Source organism: Neolamprologus multifasciatus, chromosome 7, assembly GCF_963576455.1.
Source record: "Neolamprologus multifasciatus chromosome 7, fNeoMul1.2, whole genome shotgun sequence".
NCBI lineage: Eukaryota > Metazoa > Chordata > Actinopteri > Cichliformes > Cichlidae > Neolamprologus > Neolamprologus multifasciatus.
This window is the reverse complement of record NC_140445.1, coordinates 5215342-5234175: the sequence shown is the minus strand read 5'-3', so window position 1 is coordinate 5234175 and position 18834 is coordinate 5215342. Positions and strand designations below refer to the sequence as shown.

General features: G+C 41.9%; 1 protein-coding gene across 1 annotated transcript; it reads right to left on the bottom strand.

Moving 5' to 3' along the window:
* Positions 1 to 9545: 9545 nt before the first annotated feature.
* Positions 9546 to 13289, bottom strand: LOC146513579 (carbohydrate sulfotransferase 6-like). The gene is made up of 2 exons (XM_085168699.1): positions 12552 to 13289; positions 9546 to 11206 (listed from the first exon to the last, which is right to left on the bottom strand). The coding sequence occupies exon 2, from the start codon at positions 11120 to 11122 to the stop codon at positions 9884 to 9886; it is 1239 nt and encodes a 412-aa protein (XP_085024825.1). The 5' UTR covers positions 11123 to 11206; positions 12552 to 13289; the 3' UTR covers positions 9546 to 9883.
* Between the last annotated feature and the right edge of the window lie 5545 nt (positions 13290 to 18834).

The following is an 18834-nucleotide window of genomic DNA, read 5'->3' as shown; positions in this document are numbered from 1 at the left end:
ATTCAACTTGCATTTATATTTTCAATATCTATTATACTTTTTCTTCAGTTCCAGTTTAAGTTTCATCCTTTTTTTTCAGCCGTTTCAGAGTTTATAATGGGTGTGTATGGGACGGAATGTTGGCGCTAGAGTGAGACAGCTCAACTGCCAGAGTGAGAGGAGGGGGGGAATTAATCTTAAAATCTTTTCTTAAAACTGCTGCTGTGTCCACAATGTTCGCTCTACAGCCATCATTTTACTCTCAAACCGTAGCCATCGCTGTCCTCTTTCATCCAATGCGTGTATTATTGTACTAGGTGTTATGGTTCTTTCATAAATGTCACCAATGCACAGCCTCCTCCCTCCAACTCTTCCATAGACTCCAATGTTAAAATGGCTCAGAAAGTTTGTTTGAAAATCAGAAGTACAGGCTGTCTTTACACTGTCACCATGTCCATATAATAAACTCCACAGGCATGAAAACTGAGAAATCAGTAGACTAGACATTGCTGGTGCTCACGGTGAAAGAATTTTGTCAATACGACAAAAAAGAGCAAGAATTATTATCAATAGCAAAGCGACGTCTGAGAAATTCTTTGGAAGGGTAAATACCAGAAAGGATTTTGTAGTGGACCTCCTTAGCTTTGGGAGGAATGGGAAGTTTTAGGTAATGTTTTCTGATCTCTTTCTTTTGATCACCGGAGAACAGATGTGAGATGGAATTTGGATTGGATCTATAAGGGAAAAAAACATAGTAAATAATTCCCTAATTTGGGAGTTTTTTAGACTGTTAGCTGTTAGATGTTATGCCCATTTACCAAGAGTTCAGGGAGGTCAGGGGATCTATAGTCAGGGTTTTGAAAAAGATTATATGCTGTACATAGAATGTTTTGAGGGATAGCCTTAGTAATTTTTTGAAATTCTTTGTTATTTATTTGCAGATTATAATTGGTGGTGAAATCTTCTAATAAAATTTTACCTCTATCATTTAACAAATGCATCACTGACCAGATGCCTTTATCGTACCATTTTTTTTATAAAGATTGATTTGTTTCCAACGTTTATGTAGCGACAGTTCCATAGGGGAGTGTTGTGTGGGCTGTAGTTATGCTTGTATATTAATTTCCAGTATAATAAAACTTGCTGGTGAAAGGAAGAGAGCTTTATGGGGAGTTTTTTTTATGTCAAAATCACATCGAATTAAAAGATTAATTCCGCCTAGATCTGAGAATATTTTGCTTGGAATGTGAAACCAAAGGCTATTTTGACTTCTTAAAAATGACCTAAGCCAATTTAATTTTAGGGTGCCATTTAATGATGAGTCTGAGGCTGGACCAGACGAGGATGACGAGTCTGAGGCTGGACCAGACAAGGATGAAGACTCTGAGGCTGAAGCAGACGAGGATGAAGCAGAGGATGAAGCAGAGGCTGGACCAGACGAGGATGACGAGTCTGAGGCTGGACCAGACGAGGATGACGAGTCTGGATCAGACGAGGATGAAGACTCTGAGGCTGGACCAGACGAGGATGAAGCGGATGCGGAGGCTGGACCAGGCGAAGCGGGTGAAGCTGAAGCAGATGCCGGACCAGGCGAAGCTGAAGCCGGACCAGGCGACGGCGTGGGTGAAGCTGATGGTGGAGCAGCTGGTGGCTGGACGGGCTCCTCAGGCCCCCCAGCCGACGAGGCAGGAGGCTGGACGGGCTCCTCGGGCCCCCCAGCCAATGAGGCAGGAGGCTGGACGGGCTCCGCGGGCCCCCCAGCGAAAACAGTCTCAGAACCAGTGGGCACCGGGGCCCCTGGCACACACAGGAGTGAACCAGCAGGCACACGGGCCTCAGGAAAACACAGAGCTGAACCAGTAGGCGCAGAATAGAACCAGCAGCAGCAATTTAAGAGCCTCAGACACTTAAATGGAGCCAGGATGCAACGCAATTAAGAGCTTAGTGCTGGTCTAAGAAAGGGCAGGTAAACTAACCCATGTTGGGAGACTTTAGTCGATCACATCTAGAAGTTTTGATGCGTCACTACAGGTGGGAAATATCTGAATTAGTGAATTTTTGGAAATGATATCCAAATTCAAGAGTTTGATGAAAAGAATTCATATTTTGTTAAACTTTATAAAACAATCCACAATAGTTTTTGAAGGAAAATGTCCTTCAGTCAAATGTTTTCACTCCACTCAAATGAAACATTCTTTGTTAATAAGCTTTTGATGAGCTCGTAAAAATAAAATACACTTTTAAAAAGCCTTTGGAACACTTTTCAGCAAATTCATACATACAGACCAACGAGCTCAAGAAAAACAACATGTATTTCTCACTGTCCGTGCCGGAATACCGCCCATAGAGAGGCCAAAGCCAGAGGTGGGGAATAACAAAGGGCAAATACTCCATTACTGTACTTAAGCAGAATTTCCAGGTATCTATACTTTACTTGTACCAACTTTTTACTTCCCACATTTCTGCACAAATATCTCTCGGCTACCTTCTACTCCATGTAACAGGAGAGGAACAAGACAGGTTGTATTTAAAGGTAAGGACTGCTCAAGAGCATTAAATAAACTGTAAAGTTAAATATTACACATCAGTTGCTCATTTTGTAAATCAGATATTTGATCTGTATGATATGCAGTTGTGTTTTTTTCCCTTTTGTTAAACACCCTGCAAAACAAACTGAGCTTTATAGTTGCTTGTGATATTCCGAGGTGGCAGGAAAACCGGTTCAGTGCTGAATAAACAGGTTAGTTTGCTGTGCTGTGGTGGCTGTACTATTTTTCTGTGTAGGTGGTTTATGATTACAGTAATTTGGCACATTATTTAGACACAAGTCTAAATAGTAGCGCTTTTTTCCTTCAAAAAGCGCTACTTTTTAATTTTGTGTGTGTTATTATTACTATTATTTATGGTGTAACATCAGTAAACTGCTCAAACAGAAAAAATGGGTAAAAGAAAAGACAGAAAGGAAATCCCATCCATCCATCCATCTTCATCCGCTTTATCCGGGGCCGGGTCGCGGGGGCAGCAGCCTAAGCAAAGAGGCCCAGACCTCCCTCTCCCCAGCCACCTCCTCCAGCTCATCCGGGGGAACACCAAGGCGTTCCCAGGCCAGCCGAGAGATATAATCTCTCCAGCGTGTCCTGGGTCTGCCCCGGGGCCTCCTCCCGGTGGGACATGCCTGGAACACCTCACCCAGGAGGCGCCCAAGGGGCATCCTTACCAGATTCCCGAACCACCTCAGCTGGCTCCTTTCGATGTGGAGCAGCAGCGGCTCTACTCTGAGCCCCTCCCGGATGGCCGAACTTCTCACCCTATCTCTAAGGGAGATGCCAGCCACCCTTCGGAGGAAGCTCATTTCCGCCGCTTGTATCCGCGATCTCGTTCTTTCGGTCACTACCCACAGCTCGTGGCCATAGGTGAGGGTAGGGACGTAGATCGACCGGTAAATTGAGAGCTTCGCTTTTACACTCAGCTCCCTCTTCACCACGACGGACCGGTGCAGCGTCCGCATTACTGCAGCTGCAGCCCCAATCCGTCTGTCGATCTCCGGCTCCCTTCTCCCATCACTCGCGAACAAGACCCCGAGATACTTGAACTCCTCCACTTGGGGCAGGACCTCATCCCCGACCCGGAGTGGGCACTCCACCCTTTTCCGGCTGAGAACCATGGCCTCAGATTTGGAGGTGCTGATCCTCATTCCCGCTGCGTCACACTCGGCTGCGAACCGCTCCAGTGCGAGCTGGAGGCCCTCACCCGATGAAGCCAACAGAACCACATCATCAGAGATCAGAGATGAGATCCTGAGGCCACCAAAGCAAAAGCCCTCCGCCACTTGGCTGCGCCTAGAAATCCTGTCCATAAAAATTATGAACAGAACCGGTGAAAGGAAATCCCTTGCATGGTATTTCCAAGTTTGTTTGTTTAGTTTTTTTTTGTTTTGTTTTTTTGCTGTGTGTTAGGAAAGATTATTTCTGTTGCATTTACAGTCCAATGAGTATTAAAAAAGTAGTTTCATTGTATTCCAAAACTAAACAACTCTTCCAGGTTCTTCCTTACTTTCACTGAATATCGAGCTAACAAAGATGAGGAAGGATGACAAGATGATATACTTATTAGTGACTCAGCCAGTGGATGGTACTACAATGCAAATTATCCTTTGATTATAAAAGCTTATCACCCCCTTAAAATGTGAAGTCAACAAGGTTCCTAACAATAGACTAAAATACACAGGAGTGCATGTCATTATTTATTGCTGCCAATAGTCACGAACAGTTTCTGACTGATTCATCTTACAAAGTGAAATAGAAACAAAAAGCTCAGATATGGAATCACAGACATGTGTTTCAAGTCTTTCACACAGTATAGAAAGATATTTTACTGCAGTGGAAAAACCTTCCCAGATAACTAATAATAGCACACATTACTCTACAGTAAACCTCATTCTCTCACAGTGAGTCGCTGAACTGACTGACATTTATTCTATACTAATAACTGCCTTGTGTTCAGTTGTTTCACTCTTCAGTATGGGAAGCATCTTGACCAAGGGCAGCCAGCAAACAAACCGCCAACGTTCTAATCAGTAGATAACATGCGCTATGTCCTGAGCTACAGCGCTTCAGCCACCCCTGATAATAGAAACATATTTATTCAATCCAAACCTTCTTTGTTTTCACTTGATTGATACTTTGTATCATTACTTTTGAAACTCTGAGAATGTAGGTTAAAAGTTGCTGAAATTCAGAATCAGTTAATGCAATACTTTTGTTAAACACCTTTATCTGAAAGTCTGTGTTTCAATCACAAGTGGATTCTTTAATTTAAAATCCATAGTGATGGCGTACAGAAGTAAAATTACAATAATTATGTCACTGTCTAAACACTTGTGCATGTAACTGTATCCTACATATGTTAGAAACACCCACTTTGGACAACTTACTACAGATATACATAGATTTTACAGTATATGACAAGTACTGTCTTTCTAAGACAAGCATTCATATTTCTATATTTCTGTAACTCCATTAAATTTGTTTTTCTTTTGTCACGGTAAGGATTAATAGATGAGCCATATTTTGCTGCAGTGTGTGACACATATGAGGAAATATGACAAGTGACGTCAAAAGCCGCAAACCTGTCTACAGAAAAGTCTGTCATGATAAAGTGGCAAGTAGCGTTACTACTCCCTCTTGTGCTGACAAGTTGCAATAACACCAAAAACATGAAATGGCTCTAACACACTGGCCCCTAATTGTTCTTTGGCAGAGCACATAACAATTTCACATTTCACAAAAAAAAGAGCCATTACCTCAATAATTACAAAGGCAACAAATGCTTAACGAAGAAAGAACGAAACCTTTTGCAAATTAATCATCGTAATTTGTATTGGCTTCAAAAAGGTGGCGAATTTTGGTCAAGAGCCTTTCAATGATCCTTGTCTTAGTTTTTTAGACCCCCAGATCTAACGAGTCCTCCTTTGTCAGGATACACCTTTTCAAAGGAATGTGGGAACAACGTGGTGCTTTGGGATGAACTACGCAACATCAACTCCAGATGAAAGGCTTTTTCTTTCTTTGTTCCATTCTTGCCTTTCTTGCAACAATGGCAAATATTCTCAAGTCCATCTTTTCCAGAAGAGGTGGGCCAATTATTGAATTTGTTTCTATCTTCTTAGATATTGCTCAATCCTTTTGAAAACTCCTGGTGGGAGAACTGGTTTTCCTTTCAGTAAAAGAATGATTTGGCATAAGTGGGATAATTGTTGCGATCATCAATTAATGTAATGGGACGGTCAATCAAAATATCTTCCACTTCGCGCAATATAGTGCGTAGCCCTTTGTCGTCGATGCTTTGTTGAATTGTGTCACTCACAGCATGACTATTATGTAATTTCTTCAACCCATTTAATTAGAGCAGGTAGGCATCCATCTCAGTCAAGTCGAGCAGCCACCTCTACCTTTTCTGGTATACCGAAAAAGTAAATTGGGTGGTTGTTACATTAAAAAAGTCTAACTTGTAATTTGAACACAATAATTTCGTGTTTCTATGAACGTAATTAAATCATGAAGGATCTGTACGAAATTCAACAACTTAATTTGTTCTTGTTGAGATGACATGATACAATCTAGTAAGAGTGGTTAGTTGCTGAACTCATAAAATTCCCAAGATCGCATGAGATTTCAAACTGCAGGAAAATCACTGGAGTTAAAAGAGGCAGACAACTACACACACACCACGTGCATGCTATTGCTAATTATTGTGGATTAACCTGTGAAGGACAAAAACAAAGAAATTCTGCATCAAAGACAGGAAATCATAGCTTGTTAGCATGGTGGTTGGTGCTGTTGCTTCACAGTAAGAAGGTCCTGGGTTCAAATCTACGTTCTGGTTAGTTTGCAGTGGTTTCTCTGGGTTTTCTGGTTTCCTCCCACAATTAAAAGTCACGCAGTTATTAGAGTTAGGGTTAACTGGTGAATGTAAGTGCAAATGGTTGTTTGTTTCTATGTGATAGACTGGTGAGTAGGGATGGGTATCGTTTAGGTTTTATCCGATGCCGGTGCCAAACCGATACTTTTGAAATGGTGCCGGTGCTTAAACGGTGCTCAAACCGGTGCTTAAAGAATGGAGAACACAAAATTGGTCCAAAAACCTCTCATGTTTAGCTGTTTTTTTGTAAAAAAAAAAAAAAAACAAACAATGTTAGCCTTTTCTGCAGCTATAGGGCATATATGGTATCACTCTTGGCTTTCCACTTGTTCTTTGGTCATTTTAGCCTTTTTGGCCAGGGTGAAGGGAGTATCTGCCATCAAACAAGAAGACAGCCGCATGTAACTACGACGGTGTTTGCTAGTTCACCTTACATGCATTAATTTAATGTGGTTAGCCTACTCAACGTAAATTACACACGAACAACATGAAGTTACTCACGCAGGGCTCCGGGTCCGATAACAGGCACCACACCCGCAGTAGATGTGCTCGGTGTGAGGTCTCGCAGCAAGCTATCAAATACGGCGCATTTCTCGGCTTTAAAAAAAACCGCTATGCGTCACCAGGTGTTTCATCGGATTTGAGGTGTTACCTCCTTTGACAGTATCAGCTTAAAGCACTTGTTGCAGGCTTCTGAGTTTGCAGCCAGACTTTTGACCGCTTCGCCTTGGGCATTTTTAATCTGTAGCTCTGCTCTAAAAGAACGTACGTACCTCGACCCGCCTACTATCCTCGGAAACGTAAAATGATTGGCTAGAATACAAAATGTATCACAGCTTAGGGGAAAAAAAGCACCGAAATAAAGCACCGAAATGTGCGCTGCTTTTCGGTCTGGTTACTACCGTTTATGTCAGAACCGGTGCCATCATGGCACCGGACACCGGTACCCATCCCTACTGGTGAGCTATCCAGGGTGTACCCTGCCTCGTAACCTATCACTTCAGGGTTATTTCCCAGCCCCCCTGCAACCAGGATAAAGATAGGAGGATGGTAGTTGCTGTAGACCCATTCAATTTTTACGGTAACCAGGATCTACACTTTGTTGAACCGTATGTAATATGAAGACAACATGTAGTATTTAAGTGACCAAGTAGTATTGGGGTAAAAGTTATTGAATAGTGTTGAAATAAAATGACAAAATTGTGAAGGATTAAAATATTCCAAGAGCTCAACTTACTTCATCTAAACATGTTTTGATGCACAGGTTTATTGAATATGAAAATTTGTGTTGATTTAACTCAGTTGTTTAAGTTTCTGCCAAAGCAAAACATTTGTGTGAAACCAATGTCCAAGTAAATGAATCAAGTAAATCCAGCTTGGCCTTTTTTTCAGTGTACTGTGAGCTTCCTGAACTGCCTGCCCATTTAAGTCTCTCTGAAATGAAGAGCACTTGTTCCTTGCTGTGATCTTATGTGTGCGTATTTAAAACCTCAACTCTGCTGATACAAAAGAGACCCAAAGCAGTGCAAAAGAGATTCAAAACCAGTGTTTTAATGAGTAGAATGAGCCATTTAAAGTTCCCATTGATTGAATAAACCTCAAATTTGAGTGCTTATCATGTAAAATATTGCAAAATATAGCAAATTTCCAAAAGTGTACAAGTGAAGATATTGTTTAATTCAGAAGTCCATCTTTAATGTAAGCGTTTGGCAATTTTTCATGTGCTCAAAAAAATCACTATCAACATTTTCCCAGATATCACCCTAAACACAATTAATAGTAGTTAATTTACCCCCTTTCTCTTACTCTGAAGAGATAAATCAACATGATTTAACATTTGCTACTCATTCAAGTCATTTCAATGTAATCAAATATTAATGAATAAAATTAACTCATTAACAAACATAAATAAAGACGCTGAGCACTTTTATGGAGTTTAAATAAACATCTGAACATATTCATGGCTACGATGCACAGCGGAAGCGTCTGTGCTGTTGAGATCTGACTTCGTCATTGAGGAGTTTCAAGTGGCAGCAAAATGATGTTTAAATTCTCTGCTCTTAAATAACAGCATTAACAGCTTAGAGATGGCCTGAGAAGGGGAAGATAATGTAACCCATGCTGGGAGACTTTAGTCAGTCACATCTAGAAGGTTTGATGTGTCATTTTGGGAAAAGGAGAAATCCCTTTCCTCCCGAGTGTTTGGATGCTGGCCTCCGCCGTTTCCCCTACAGATGAAAGCTGCTAATTAACCAGATGAATCAAGTATATCACACACATTCTGTCGAAGTAATTGAAAATATATGTGACGCCATTAAAGGTTTATGGGCACCACTGTTATTTACAAAATAAAAGTAGATAAATTAAACAAAACAAAATACAGTAAAGTTTCATTCGACCATTTCTACAGAAGCCCCACCCACCGCTGTTCAAGCCTTCTGTTTGCAAGCAACAGAGAATCATAAGAAGTTCCCATGAAAGCAAATAGTTTCAGATAGCAGATGACCTGAGAAGCTGCACCAATGCCCATTATAACATAAATATGATTTTTTTTTTTTTTTTTGTATGGAGATAAATTGAGTGTAACTTGTTATTATTCTCCCTTTTGGCTCCATGTGTCGTGTTAATTTTGCAAAGTCCTCAAGTGGAGTTCTTTTGGGGGAGATCGTGGCTTAAGAGTTGGGAGTTCGTCTTGTAATTGGAAGGTTGCCGGTTCGAGCCCCGGCTCGGACAGTCTCGGTCGTTGTGTCCGTGGGCAAGACACTTCACCTACCACCTACTGGTGTTGGCCAGAGGGGCCGATGGCGCGATATGGCAGCCTCGCCTCTGTCAGTCTGCCCCAGGGCAGCTGTGGCTACAAACTGTAGCTGCCTCCACCAGTGTATGAGAGTGAATGAATAGTGGTATTGTAAAGCGCTTTGAGGGCCCTGAAAAGCGCTATATAAATGCAATCCATCATTATTATTATTATTATTATTTAACTGAGTTTGTTCATTTTCTGAAAATATGTCCAGATTTGGGGATGGAGATGATTAAAATCTTAAAGAAATCACATTTTCTACCAGAAAAAGCTAAATTTATCATCACAGATTAAATGTTCTATGATGTTTATATGTGATGTTATTCTGTCTGTGCAGACAGCAAGAGATATTTGATATTTGGTTGCTGTATTAAAAGATGTATAACTGTCAACTTGACTCATTTGTTTTCAGACTGATATCAGACGAGCAGCATTTATGGCAGGTTTTGGAGACAGTGTTGGTGTACTTTACAATCTCTTTTTGCAGCAATGAATAAATAAATAACTATAAGTTTTGTCTACTTATAGAGACACTTCAGGAAAAGTCATGTGATCGTGCCATGCAAACACTAAATGTACATTAGCAGAATACTGTGCTGCCTTTTCACATTTCAGTCTTACCACAGTGTCCGCGCTTTAAAAATGGACATTATGACAGTGTTCTCTGTTTTTAACAGTCGTACCCTAATGTCGTTTTTTGTGCAGTCCATCTGTCAGAAAGTCTTTGTCATTCTTGTTGTAACTGTTGTCCACATGCTGTGTTTTATCAGGTGACCAGCTGAGCTGTTCTTGTGGTACCAGCAGATCTACGTAGAGACTCTTCTGCTCTATTTCACTGTTTACCGTCCTGTACCCGAGATAAGACATGGCCTCTTCACACACTTCCTGTACTCGTTTGACCGTGTTGTGTGGCAGCATGATGCGCCAAGCCTGAGAGATGTCAGTGGCGCTTCGCGATGTGATGTCAAAGGCCTCTTTAATAGAGCCTTTGCCTTTTCCGTGGGTCACCTGGTAGATCCATGTGGCCAGCTGTGTGGTCATCTCCAGACCTACAAACTGATACAAGGATTTGATCTCCTTGAGTGGGTTGCGCGTCACATCCTCGTAGCGAACCAGTTTGTAGCGGCCTTTTAGAAACGGAGGAGGCTTCAGGACCGCCCTCTTATTGATACGCAAGTGGCTTCGACAGATCTCCTGCATGACCTGATACTGTACCTCTGCTTCATTGATGGGTTTCTGCTCCAAGACGATCGCGTTATCACTCACTAAGTATCTAGCTACCTCTTCCTTAGACCGCATCACTCCCCGTGGGTCTCGGACCAGGTGGATGATGCGGAGATTTAAGTTTGGGTCCAGCAATAGTGGGTAGAGGGATTCTAGCTCAAAGATGCGCACTTCCTTGTACACCACATGAGAGTAAAAGCCACACACCTGCTCTACAATCTTCAGGTCCCGAGGTTTACAATTCTGCTGGCAGTGTGTCTTGTTGCTGAGCTGATTACGTGGCATGAGAGGACAGGCTGGGGATGAGCACAGAGCTCGACTCTGACTCCACATAAACAACTCTTTCTGGTTCTCCGGAAGGTAGGACTCCATCACTGAGAAGTCACACTGGAAAAGGCTCCGTAAGAGATCCCTCAAGGCCATTCGAAGTGCCCGTGCACCATTTTGCCTCAGCTGGGTCCACACATGCCAGCCAGGCTCCATAAGATAGAAGACAGACGGGTGCTGACTGAATACCTGGCCCATGAAGGATGAGCCTGATCGCCATGATGACAACAATAGAACGTGGACTTTGTCATTGGAGGGTTGCGGGTCATAGAGGCTGAGGTGCATGTACCAGCCGCTGACCAGCAACAATGCTGCCCCATATAGGATCACTAGGAACTTCGTGGTGTTGCGGTTCACTCTGAAGTGCAACATTATGGCTGTGAGCTGCTGTCAAGTCAGTGGTGCTTTGTGTGAATTCTTCTCTCTTCAATCTTGTCTTAAGCTGTGTCTCTTTTGCTGCATAAAAAATACACAAATAATATAAATATTTTTTTGTTTATAAAATACCAATTTGTTTGCAAATCCTGTCTTTGCTGGAAAACCTGGCATGCCACTGGTTGTGAACCACCTTCTTAAACATTTTAAATCACATGATACAATTTTGTTTATGGTGGAGAAACTAAACCGAAACGGCAAACCAGTGATTATTTTTGTAAGGGTCATTTCATCTTAGGTCAGCACAGAATTTTAGCTTCAAAAATCTTGCATACTTCTTCTGTGCTTCTGTTTCCCTTGTTTGTCTCTGTGTGTGTGTGTGTGTGTGTGTGTGTGTGTGTGTGTGTGTGTGTGTGCAGTGTTGGGGAGTAACGGAATACATGTACCGCCGTTACATATTTAAAATACAAAATATGAGTAACTGTATTCCGTTACAGTTACCGTTTAAAAAGGTGGTATTTAGAATACAGTTACTTTGTTGAAATAAATGGATTACACGGCGGTACTTCCCTGTTTCATATTGTGGCGGGTCAGGCCTGTTTGGGTTTTGTTTGACAGCTACGTTCTGTTGTTCCAGGCGGCGGCGTTGCGGTTGCCATGGTTACAGGGTGACGCTCTCTCTCTCTCTGCGTGTTTCCTGGGTGAGAGAGCGCCTGTTGTTGTTGTTGTGCTAAGCTAATAGGCAGAATGCTACAGGCATAGCTCTAAAGAATGTAGCATCATGGGCAGTGTAGTCCGTGCTGCAGGGAGAATGGACTGTCATACACGTTATGTGTCTGTGAGCGAGGGAGGGAGAAAAAGGAAAAGTACGAGCTGTCATTGAGCAAAAACGGGAGCTGGAAGCATGTAAATATAATAATAACCACTGCAGCCAAGAAGAGTGCCTGACAAGCCCAGTTGTAAGTAAGCTATTAAGACTCGACTGTACACCGTGTTCGTGTTTTCCTCCAAAAACAATAAAGTTCCTTTGGAGCAGCCTTTCAACGCCTCTCTCTGTCTCTAGCAAGAAAACTTGACCCAGACAACAAAGTAAAGCTAGTTTTCGGCTACGACCCCGACACAGAACCCACCGTATTAGCCAGAGGTCCCTTTACTACGGTTCGGAGCCGCGGACCTTCAGTAACAGTAATAAATCACAGCAATAGTACATTCATGTAGTTGTAAACAGCATGATAATATATTAAGTAATCCAAAGTATTCAGAATACGTTACTCTCATTGAGTAACGTAACGGAATACGTTACAGAATACATTTTGGGGCATGTATTCTGTAATCTGTAATGGAATACATTTTAAAAGTAACCTTCCCAACACTGTGTGTGTGTGTGTGTGTGTGTGTGTGTGTGTGTGCGCGCGCGCGGTTTTACCACAAAGGTCTGCTACCCAGTTGGAATTAAAGATTATCCAGTATTCTGGGCTGTAGAATCTACTGTAGCATCACAGAACAGAGCGTGTCCACAGTCCTTTGAGTATCCCAGGGGAGCTCTCCTCTCCTCCTCCGCTTCCTCTGTCAAATGCTGCTGCTCGGATAATTATTTTCTTTAGTACCCGGGCGTGTAAAAAGCAGAGTTTTTGGGCGGAGTCTTGCATGCACAGAGTCTGGCAGAGGACTGGCACAGCCGATGCTGTCGTCACCATCCGGCATAACAGGTCAGGTGGGGGAGGATGTTTGAATGATATCAATTCATCTTGAGCTACAAACAACATTCTGGCTGTCACAAGGTAGAAGCCTCATCAGTTTTTAACACAGCAACTTTTATATATGCTCAAGAGTTATCAAGAGTTAAAAAGATATTTTAACTGGCCTAAAGGGCTGGATTGATTATATTGTAGGTACAATATCATAAAGATAGGCTACAAGTCATAAAGATAAAGAACAGACAATGTCTTTATTTTATATATAACCACATTGTGAATCCTGTTCGTTGAAGACTATTTAACAATATGAGTAAAGCCATTACACATAAACACACACACACACACGCAAAACAAGACATTGGACATGCAAACGTAGCAGCCACAATAAAACAAAACAAACAAACAAAAAACAAACAATATGTTCGGGCTTTTCCCTGTTGATTTTCCTCTTTTTGTTATGGTAATGTTTTTTCAAAGGTAAATATACTTATCCTTTTATATTTATATTATTAATATATATATATACAGTGGGGCAAAAAAGTATTTAGTCAGCCACCGATTGTGCAAGTTCCCCCACTTAAAATGATGACAGAGGTCAGTAATTTGCACCAGAGGTACACTTCAACTGTGAGAGACAGAATGTGAAAAAAAAAATCCATGAATTCACATGGTAGGATTTGTAAAGAATTTATTCGTAAATCAGGGTGGAAAATAAGTATTTGGTCAATAACAAAAATACAACTCAATACTTTGTAGCATAACCTTTGTTGGCAATAACAGAGGTCAAACGTTTACTATAGGTCTTTACCAGGTTTGCACACACAGTAGCTGGTATTTTGGCCCATTCCTCCATGCAGATCTTCTCAAGAGCAGTGATGTTTTGGGGCTGTCGCCGAGCAACACGGACTTTCAACTCCCGCCACAGATTTTCTATGGGGTTGAGGTCTGGAGACTGGCTAGGCCACTCCAGGACTTTCAAATGCTTCTTACGGAGCCACTCCTTTGTTGCCCGGGCGGTGTGTTTTGGACAATTGTCATGTTGGAAGACCCAGCCTCGTTTCATCTTCAAAGTTCTCACTGATGGAAGGAGGTTTTGGCTCAAAATCTCACGATACTTGGCCCCATTCATTCTGTCCTTAACACGGATCAGTCGTCCTGTCCCCTTGGCAGAAAAACAGCCCCATAGCATGATGTTTCCACCCCCATGCTTCACAGTAGGTATGGTGTTCTTGGGATGCAACTCAGTATTCTTCTTCCTCCAAACACGACGAGTTGAGTTTATACCAAAAAGTTCTACTTTGGTTTCATCTGACCACATGACATTCTCCCAATCCTCTGCTGTATCATCCATGTGCTCTCTGGCAAACTTCAGACGGGCCTGGACATGCACTGGCTTCAGCAGCGGAACACGTCTGGCACTGCGGGATTTGATTCCCTGCCGTTGTAGTGTGTTACTGATGGTGACCTTTGTTACTTTGGTCCCAGCTCTCTGCAGGTCATTCACCAGGTCCCCCCGTGTGGTTCTGGGATCTTTGCTCACCGTTCTCATGATCATTTTGACCCCACGGGATGAGATCTTGCGTGGAGCCCCAGATCGAGGGAGATTATCAGTGGTCTTGTATGTCTTCCATTTTCTGATGATTGCTCCCACAGTTGATTTTTTCACACCAAGCTGCTTGCCTATTGTAGATTCACTCTTCCCAGTCTGGTGCAGGTCTACAATTCTTTTCCTGGTGTCCTTCGAAAGCTCTTTGGTCTTGGCCATGGCGGAGTTTGGAGTCTGACTGGTTGAGGCTGTGGACAGGTGTCTTTTATACAGATGATGAGGTCAAACAGGTGCCATTCATACAGGTAACGAGTGGGGGACAGAAAAGCTTCTTACAGAAGACATTACAGGTCTGTGAGAGCCAGGGATTTTCCTTGTTTGAGGTGACCAAATACTTATTTTCCACCCTGATTTACGAATAAATTCTTTACAAATCCTACCATGTGAATTCATGGATTTTTTTTTCACATTCTGTCTCTCACAGTTGAAGTGTACCTCTGGTGCAAATTACTGACCTCTGTCATCATTTTAAGTGGGGGAACTTGCACAATCGGTGGCTGACTAAATACTTTTTTGCCCCACTGTGTATATATATATATATATATATATATATATATATATATATATATATATATATTCCTTTTTTTCCCATTTCTTTATACGTTCATGTCCATTCCGAGAATTCTGGCAATTTCCCTTAAGGAACTCGTGACATTTGTGAGTTCTTATAAGCGATGATTATTATTTTCTCCGAGGTCCGCAGCAGACCTTATGAACTAGACAAGCAAAAATGCCACTTACTGCCGTTGGGGGTGAGTGGATGAAAACAGGACAAAGACAGGGTGAAAGAGAGGCAGAGGTGAATAACCAATGATTAAATGCGTAAAGAGAGGCGTAAAAACACGCAGCGAGTGAAAAAGGTGAGTGAAGAAACAATGCGTCATGGAAATCTGCCAGCAGCCTTGACCTATTGCAGAGTGAATAGAATAGAATAGAATGCTTTTTATTGTCACTATAAACATGTACAATGGTATACACAGAGCATCTCCTACTCTGCGCAGACATGTTAGAAAGAAAGAAGAGTGAAGTCCATAGTTATGCAGCACTATATACAGATGAACAGTATTCAAAAATAACAAATATTCAATAATCGAAAAAAAAGTGTTATATATGTGAGTATATAACAGCCAAACAGTTCTGTCATACAGTCTGATCACGAAAACGTAAATACCCACATCAAGGCTTACTGCAGTAAGAACCAAGGTCAGTATCTAGTGCATCTGCAGCAGTCGTGATAGCATGACACCGATTCTTAGAGCGCGTAAGTCTGTCGAAATCAGAGTTTGGGAAATATCCATCATACGTGTGTGCAGCTACAAAGAAGTCATTCATTAAAGCATGAGCTCACGTCAAAATTGCAAAACTGGAAAGACTGTCCAAGTTTGTGGTACTTCACCAAACAAGAGCATGTAGCAGAACAAGCTGTGTGTCACTGTAAGAGAGGATTTGACAGGCTTTTGCAACCCGCACACACTAAAACACTCAACACCCCTGACTTTCTGAAGCTTCCCATTATACTAGTTATACTTTCTGTAACAACATTTAATGTGCTGTCTTTTATCAAGAGGGATGATTGGTGGACAATGCATGTTTTGATAATCACTTAATTATTTCAGCTATTTTACAAGCAGATATGCTGACTTATCAACATCTGCTTATCTTTGTCTGATATGACAAAGGTCTAGGTAGTCTAGGTATCGTTCTGCAAAAGTCCAAATAATTAAAATAATAAAAAATAATAATTATAGGCAGTTTGGCGATTATTAGAAATACTTATCTGCAACCACAGTGCTGTTATCCTCCACTGATTTCAAAGGGCAGCAAAGTTGATTCTCAGAATCAGTTTACAGAAACTTGACGGAGAGTCAATTAATATTTTAAGTGACTTGGTATTTTTAAGCTCGTTTTCTGAAAGATTATGTCATAATTGTCCTGAAATTTGCTGTCCAAAGTCCAAAATTTCTGCTGGTGCCTGTTTGTGGTGAGCATCAGATCAAAGTTAAGAATTATAAATTGTAATTATAATTGGCTTCTAGTGCACTTTCAGGCCCGTGAGACTCATTTAGACTCTCAGACACTAAGCCATGGCTCTTTGCGAAATGAACACATTTCCGCATATCTGCCATTCAAAGACACTTTTTATGGAGTTTATTTTATGTAATATTCAATACTGAACTGTATGTGGGAGCCGAATCTTCAGCCCTGCTGAGAATCCATGTGGGACTTTACTTCCATGGGCATATCATGTGGGCCAGTTACATGCAAATACCGACGGGTCATTTATAGCTGACATATGAAATTATCTTGCAGACCAGTTATATACAGTGTTGGGGAGTAACGGAATACATGTACCGCCGTTACGTATTTAAAATACAAAATATGAGTAACTGTATTCCGTTACAGTTACCGTTTAAAAAGGTGGTATTTAGAATAAAGTTACTTTGTTGAAATAAATGGATTACACGGCGGTACTTCCCTGTTTCATATTGTCGCGGGTCAGGACTGTTTGGGTTTTGTTTGACAGCTACGTTCTGTTGTTCCAGGCGGCAGCGTTACGGTTGCCATGGTTACAGGGCGACGCTCTCTCTCTCTCTGCGTGTTTCCTGGGTGAGAGAGGCCTTTTTGTTGTTGTTGTGCTAAGCTAATAGGCAGAATGCTACAGGTATAGCTCTAAAGAATGTAGCATCATGGGCAGTGTAGTCCGTGCTGCAGGGAGAATGGACTGCCATACCCGTTATGTGTCTGTGAGCGAGGGAGGGAGAAAAAGGAAAAGTACGAGCTGTCATCGAGCAAAAACGGGAGCTGGAAGCATGTAAATATAATAATAACCACTAAAGCCGAGAAGAGAGCCTGACGAGCCCAGTTGTAAGTAAGCTATTAAGACTCGACTGTACACCGTGTTCGTGTTTTCCTCCAAAAACAATAAGTTCCGTTGGAGCAGCCTTTCAACGCCTCTCTCTGTCTCTCGCAAGAAAACTTGACCCAGACAACAAAGTAAAGCTAGTTTTCGTAGCCGACACAGAACCCACCGTATTAGCCAGAGGTCCCTTTACTACGGTTCGGAGTCGCGGACCTTCAGTAACAGTAATAAATCACAGCAATAGTACATTCATGTAGTTGTAAACAGCATGATAATATATTAAGTAATCCAAAGTATTCAGAATACGTTACTCTCATTGAGTAACGTAACGGAATACGTTACAGAATACATTTTGGGGCATGTAATCTGTATTCTGTAATGGAATACATTTTAAAAATAACCTTCCCAACACTGGTTATATATAACAGCAGAATAGTACCTGCTCAGCTGGGGTTCCAAGCAATTCAAGCAGGTACTAAAATATGACATCATACCCAGAGTGCGCGCCACCAATTGGCTGGTCAGTGGCATCACTCAATGGGTTATTCACAAAAATCAAAGCTGCTATTTCTGAAATCCAGCAACGAGGAAAATGGCTACAAAAACAATGCTCTGTTCATCCAGTCTCACACAAAACCACAGACCGAGCAACAGTTACATCGTTGCCTCGACATCCACCTTTGTTGTAGCATTCATGTCACATACTAATTATGTCACAGGACCCTCGTCAGCGTTGCTATGACGAAGACCACACACATTAGGTGGCACTCGATTGTAATGGAAAACCAATGGATCCGAGTCAAGTCGTGGTGGGTCAGTCCAAGTAGGTACTAATGGAAAAGGAGCTTAATGGTATTGGGGGCCAGACGTTTGACGCCCCTGGTAAGGATGCTTGATGTAAGATTTCAGGCTATAGGACAATGAAAACTGTTTTGTAAGGACATTGTGTTATCAAGTTGTGAAATGAAAGTGTGAAGTGTTGCCCTGATGGTAGGGTATGGAAACAAATTTCAAAATCCATTCAATACTTTGTGGACAGCATCAGCAGGATCAACGAAGCTGGAACCATTTTTTTGCAAGAATCTGGAGGTTTGAGTTGATGAGCGCCACTGAATGATGGACAAACGATTGCACTCGCTCCACTCCACACTACCGAGGTAGCAGAGCTCCTTCTTCCTCAGACTTAAACCCTGCTGCCATAGAGTGTTTCAGAACACTTCAGGAAACCATTCTCTGTGAGACTGTATGCAACTCCACTTTCTTTAGCAGGTCAGCAGGTCATATGCGTCACCATGCCAGAATATACCTGTTACACCTGTTTCCAGGCAAAGTGTTAAAAACCCAAAAAGACACCCACCAGTAGGGTTGCCAACTCCCTGAGAAATAATTAAGGGACACCTCGTGGCCAGGGCCGGGCGACCCAGTTGTCTTCACCCTTCCCAGTGTGGTGAATTTTTTAGCTCTTTTTTTGTGTGTGAAATTATTTTTTTTAACCATTTGACTTGAATTTGATTTAAGTAGATGCGTATTCTTTGTGATATCAACA

Coding starts and splice junctions, on each gene's coding strand:
- LOC146513579 (XM_085168699.1), bottom strand. CDS start 11,122: ATGTTGCACTTCAGAGTGAACCGCAACACCACGAAGTTCCTAGTGATC.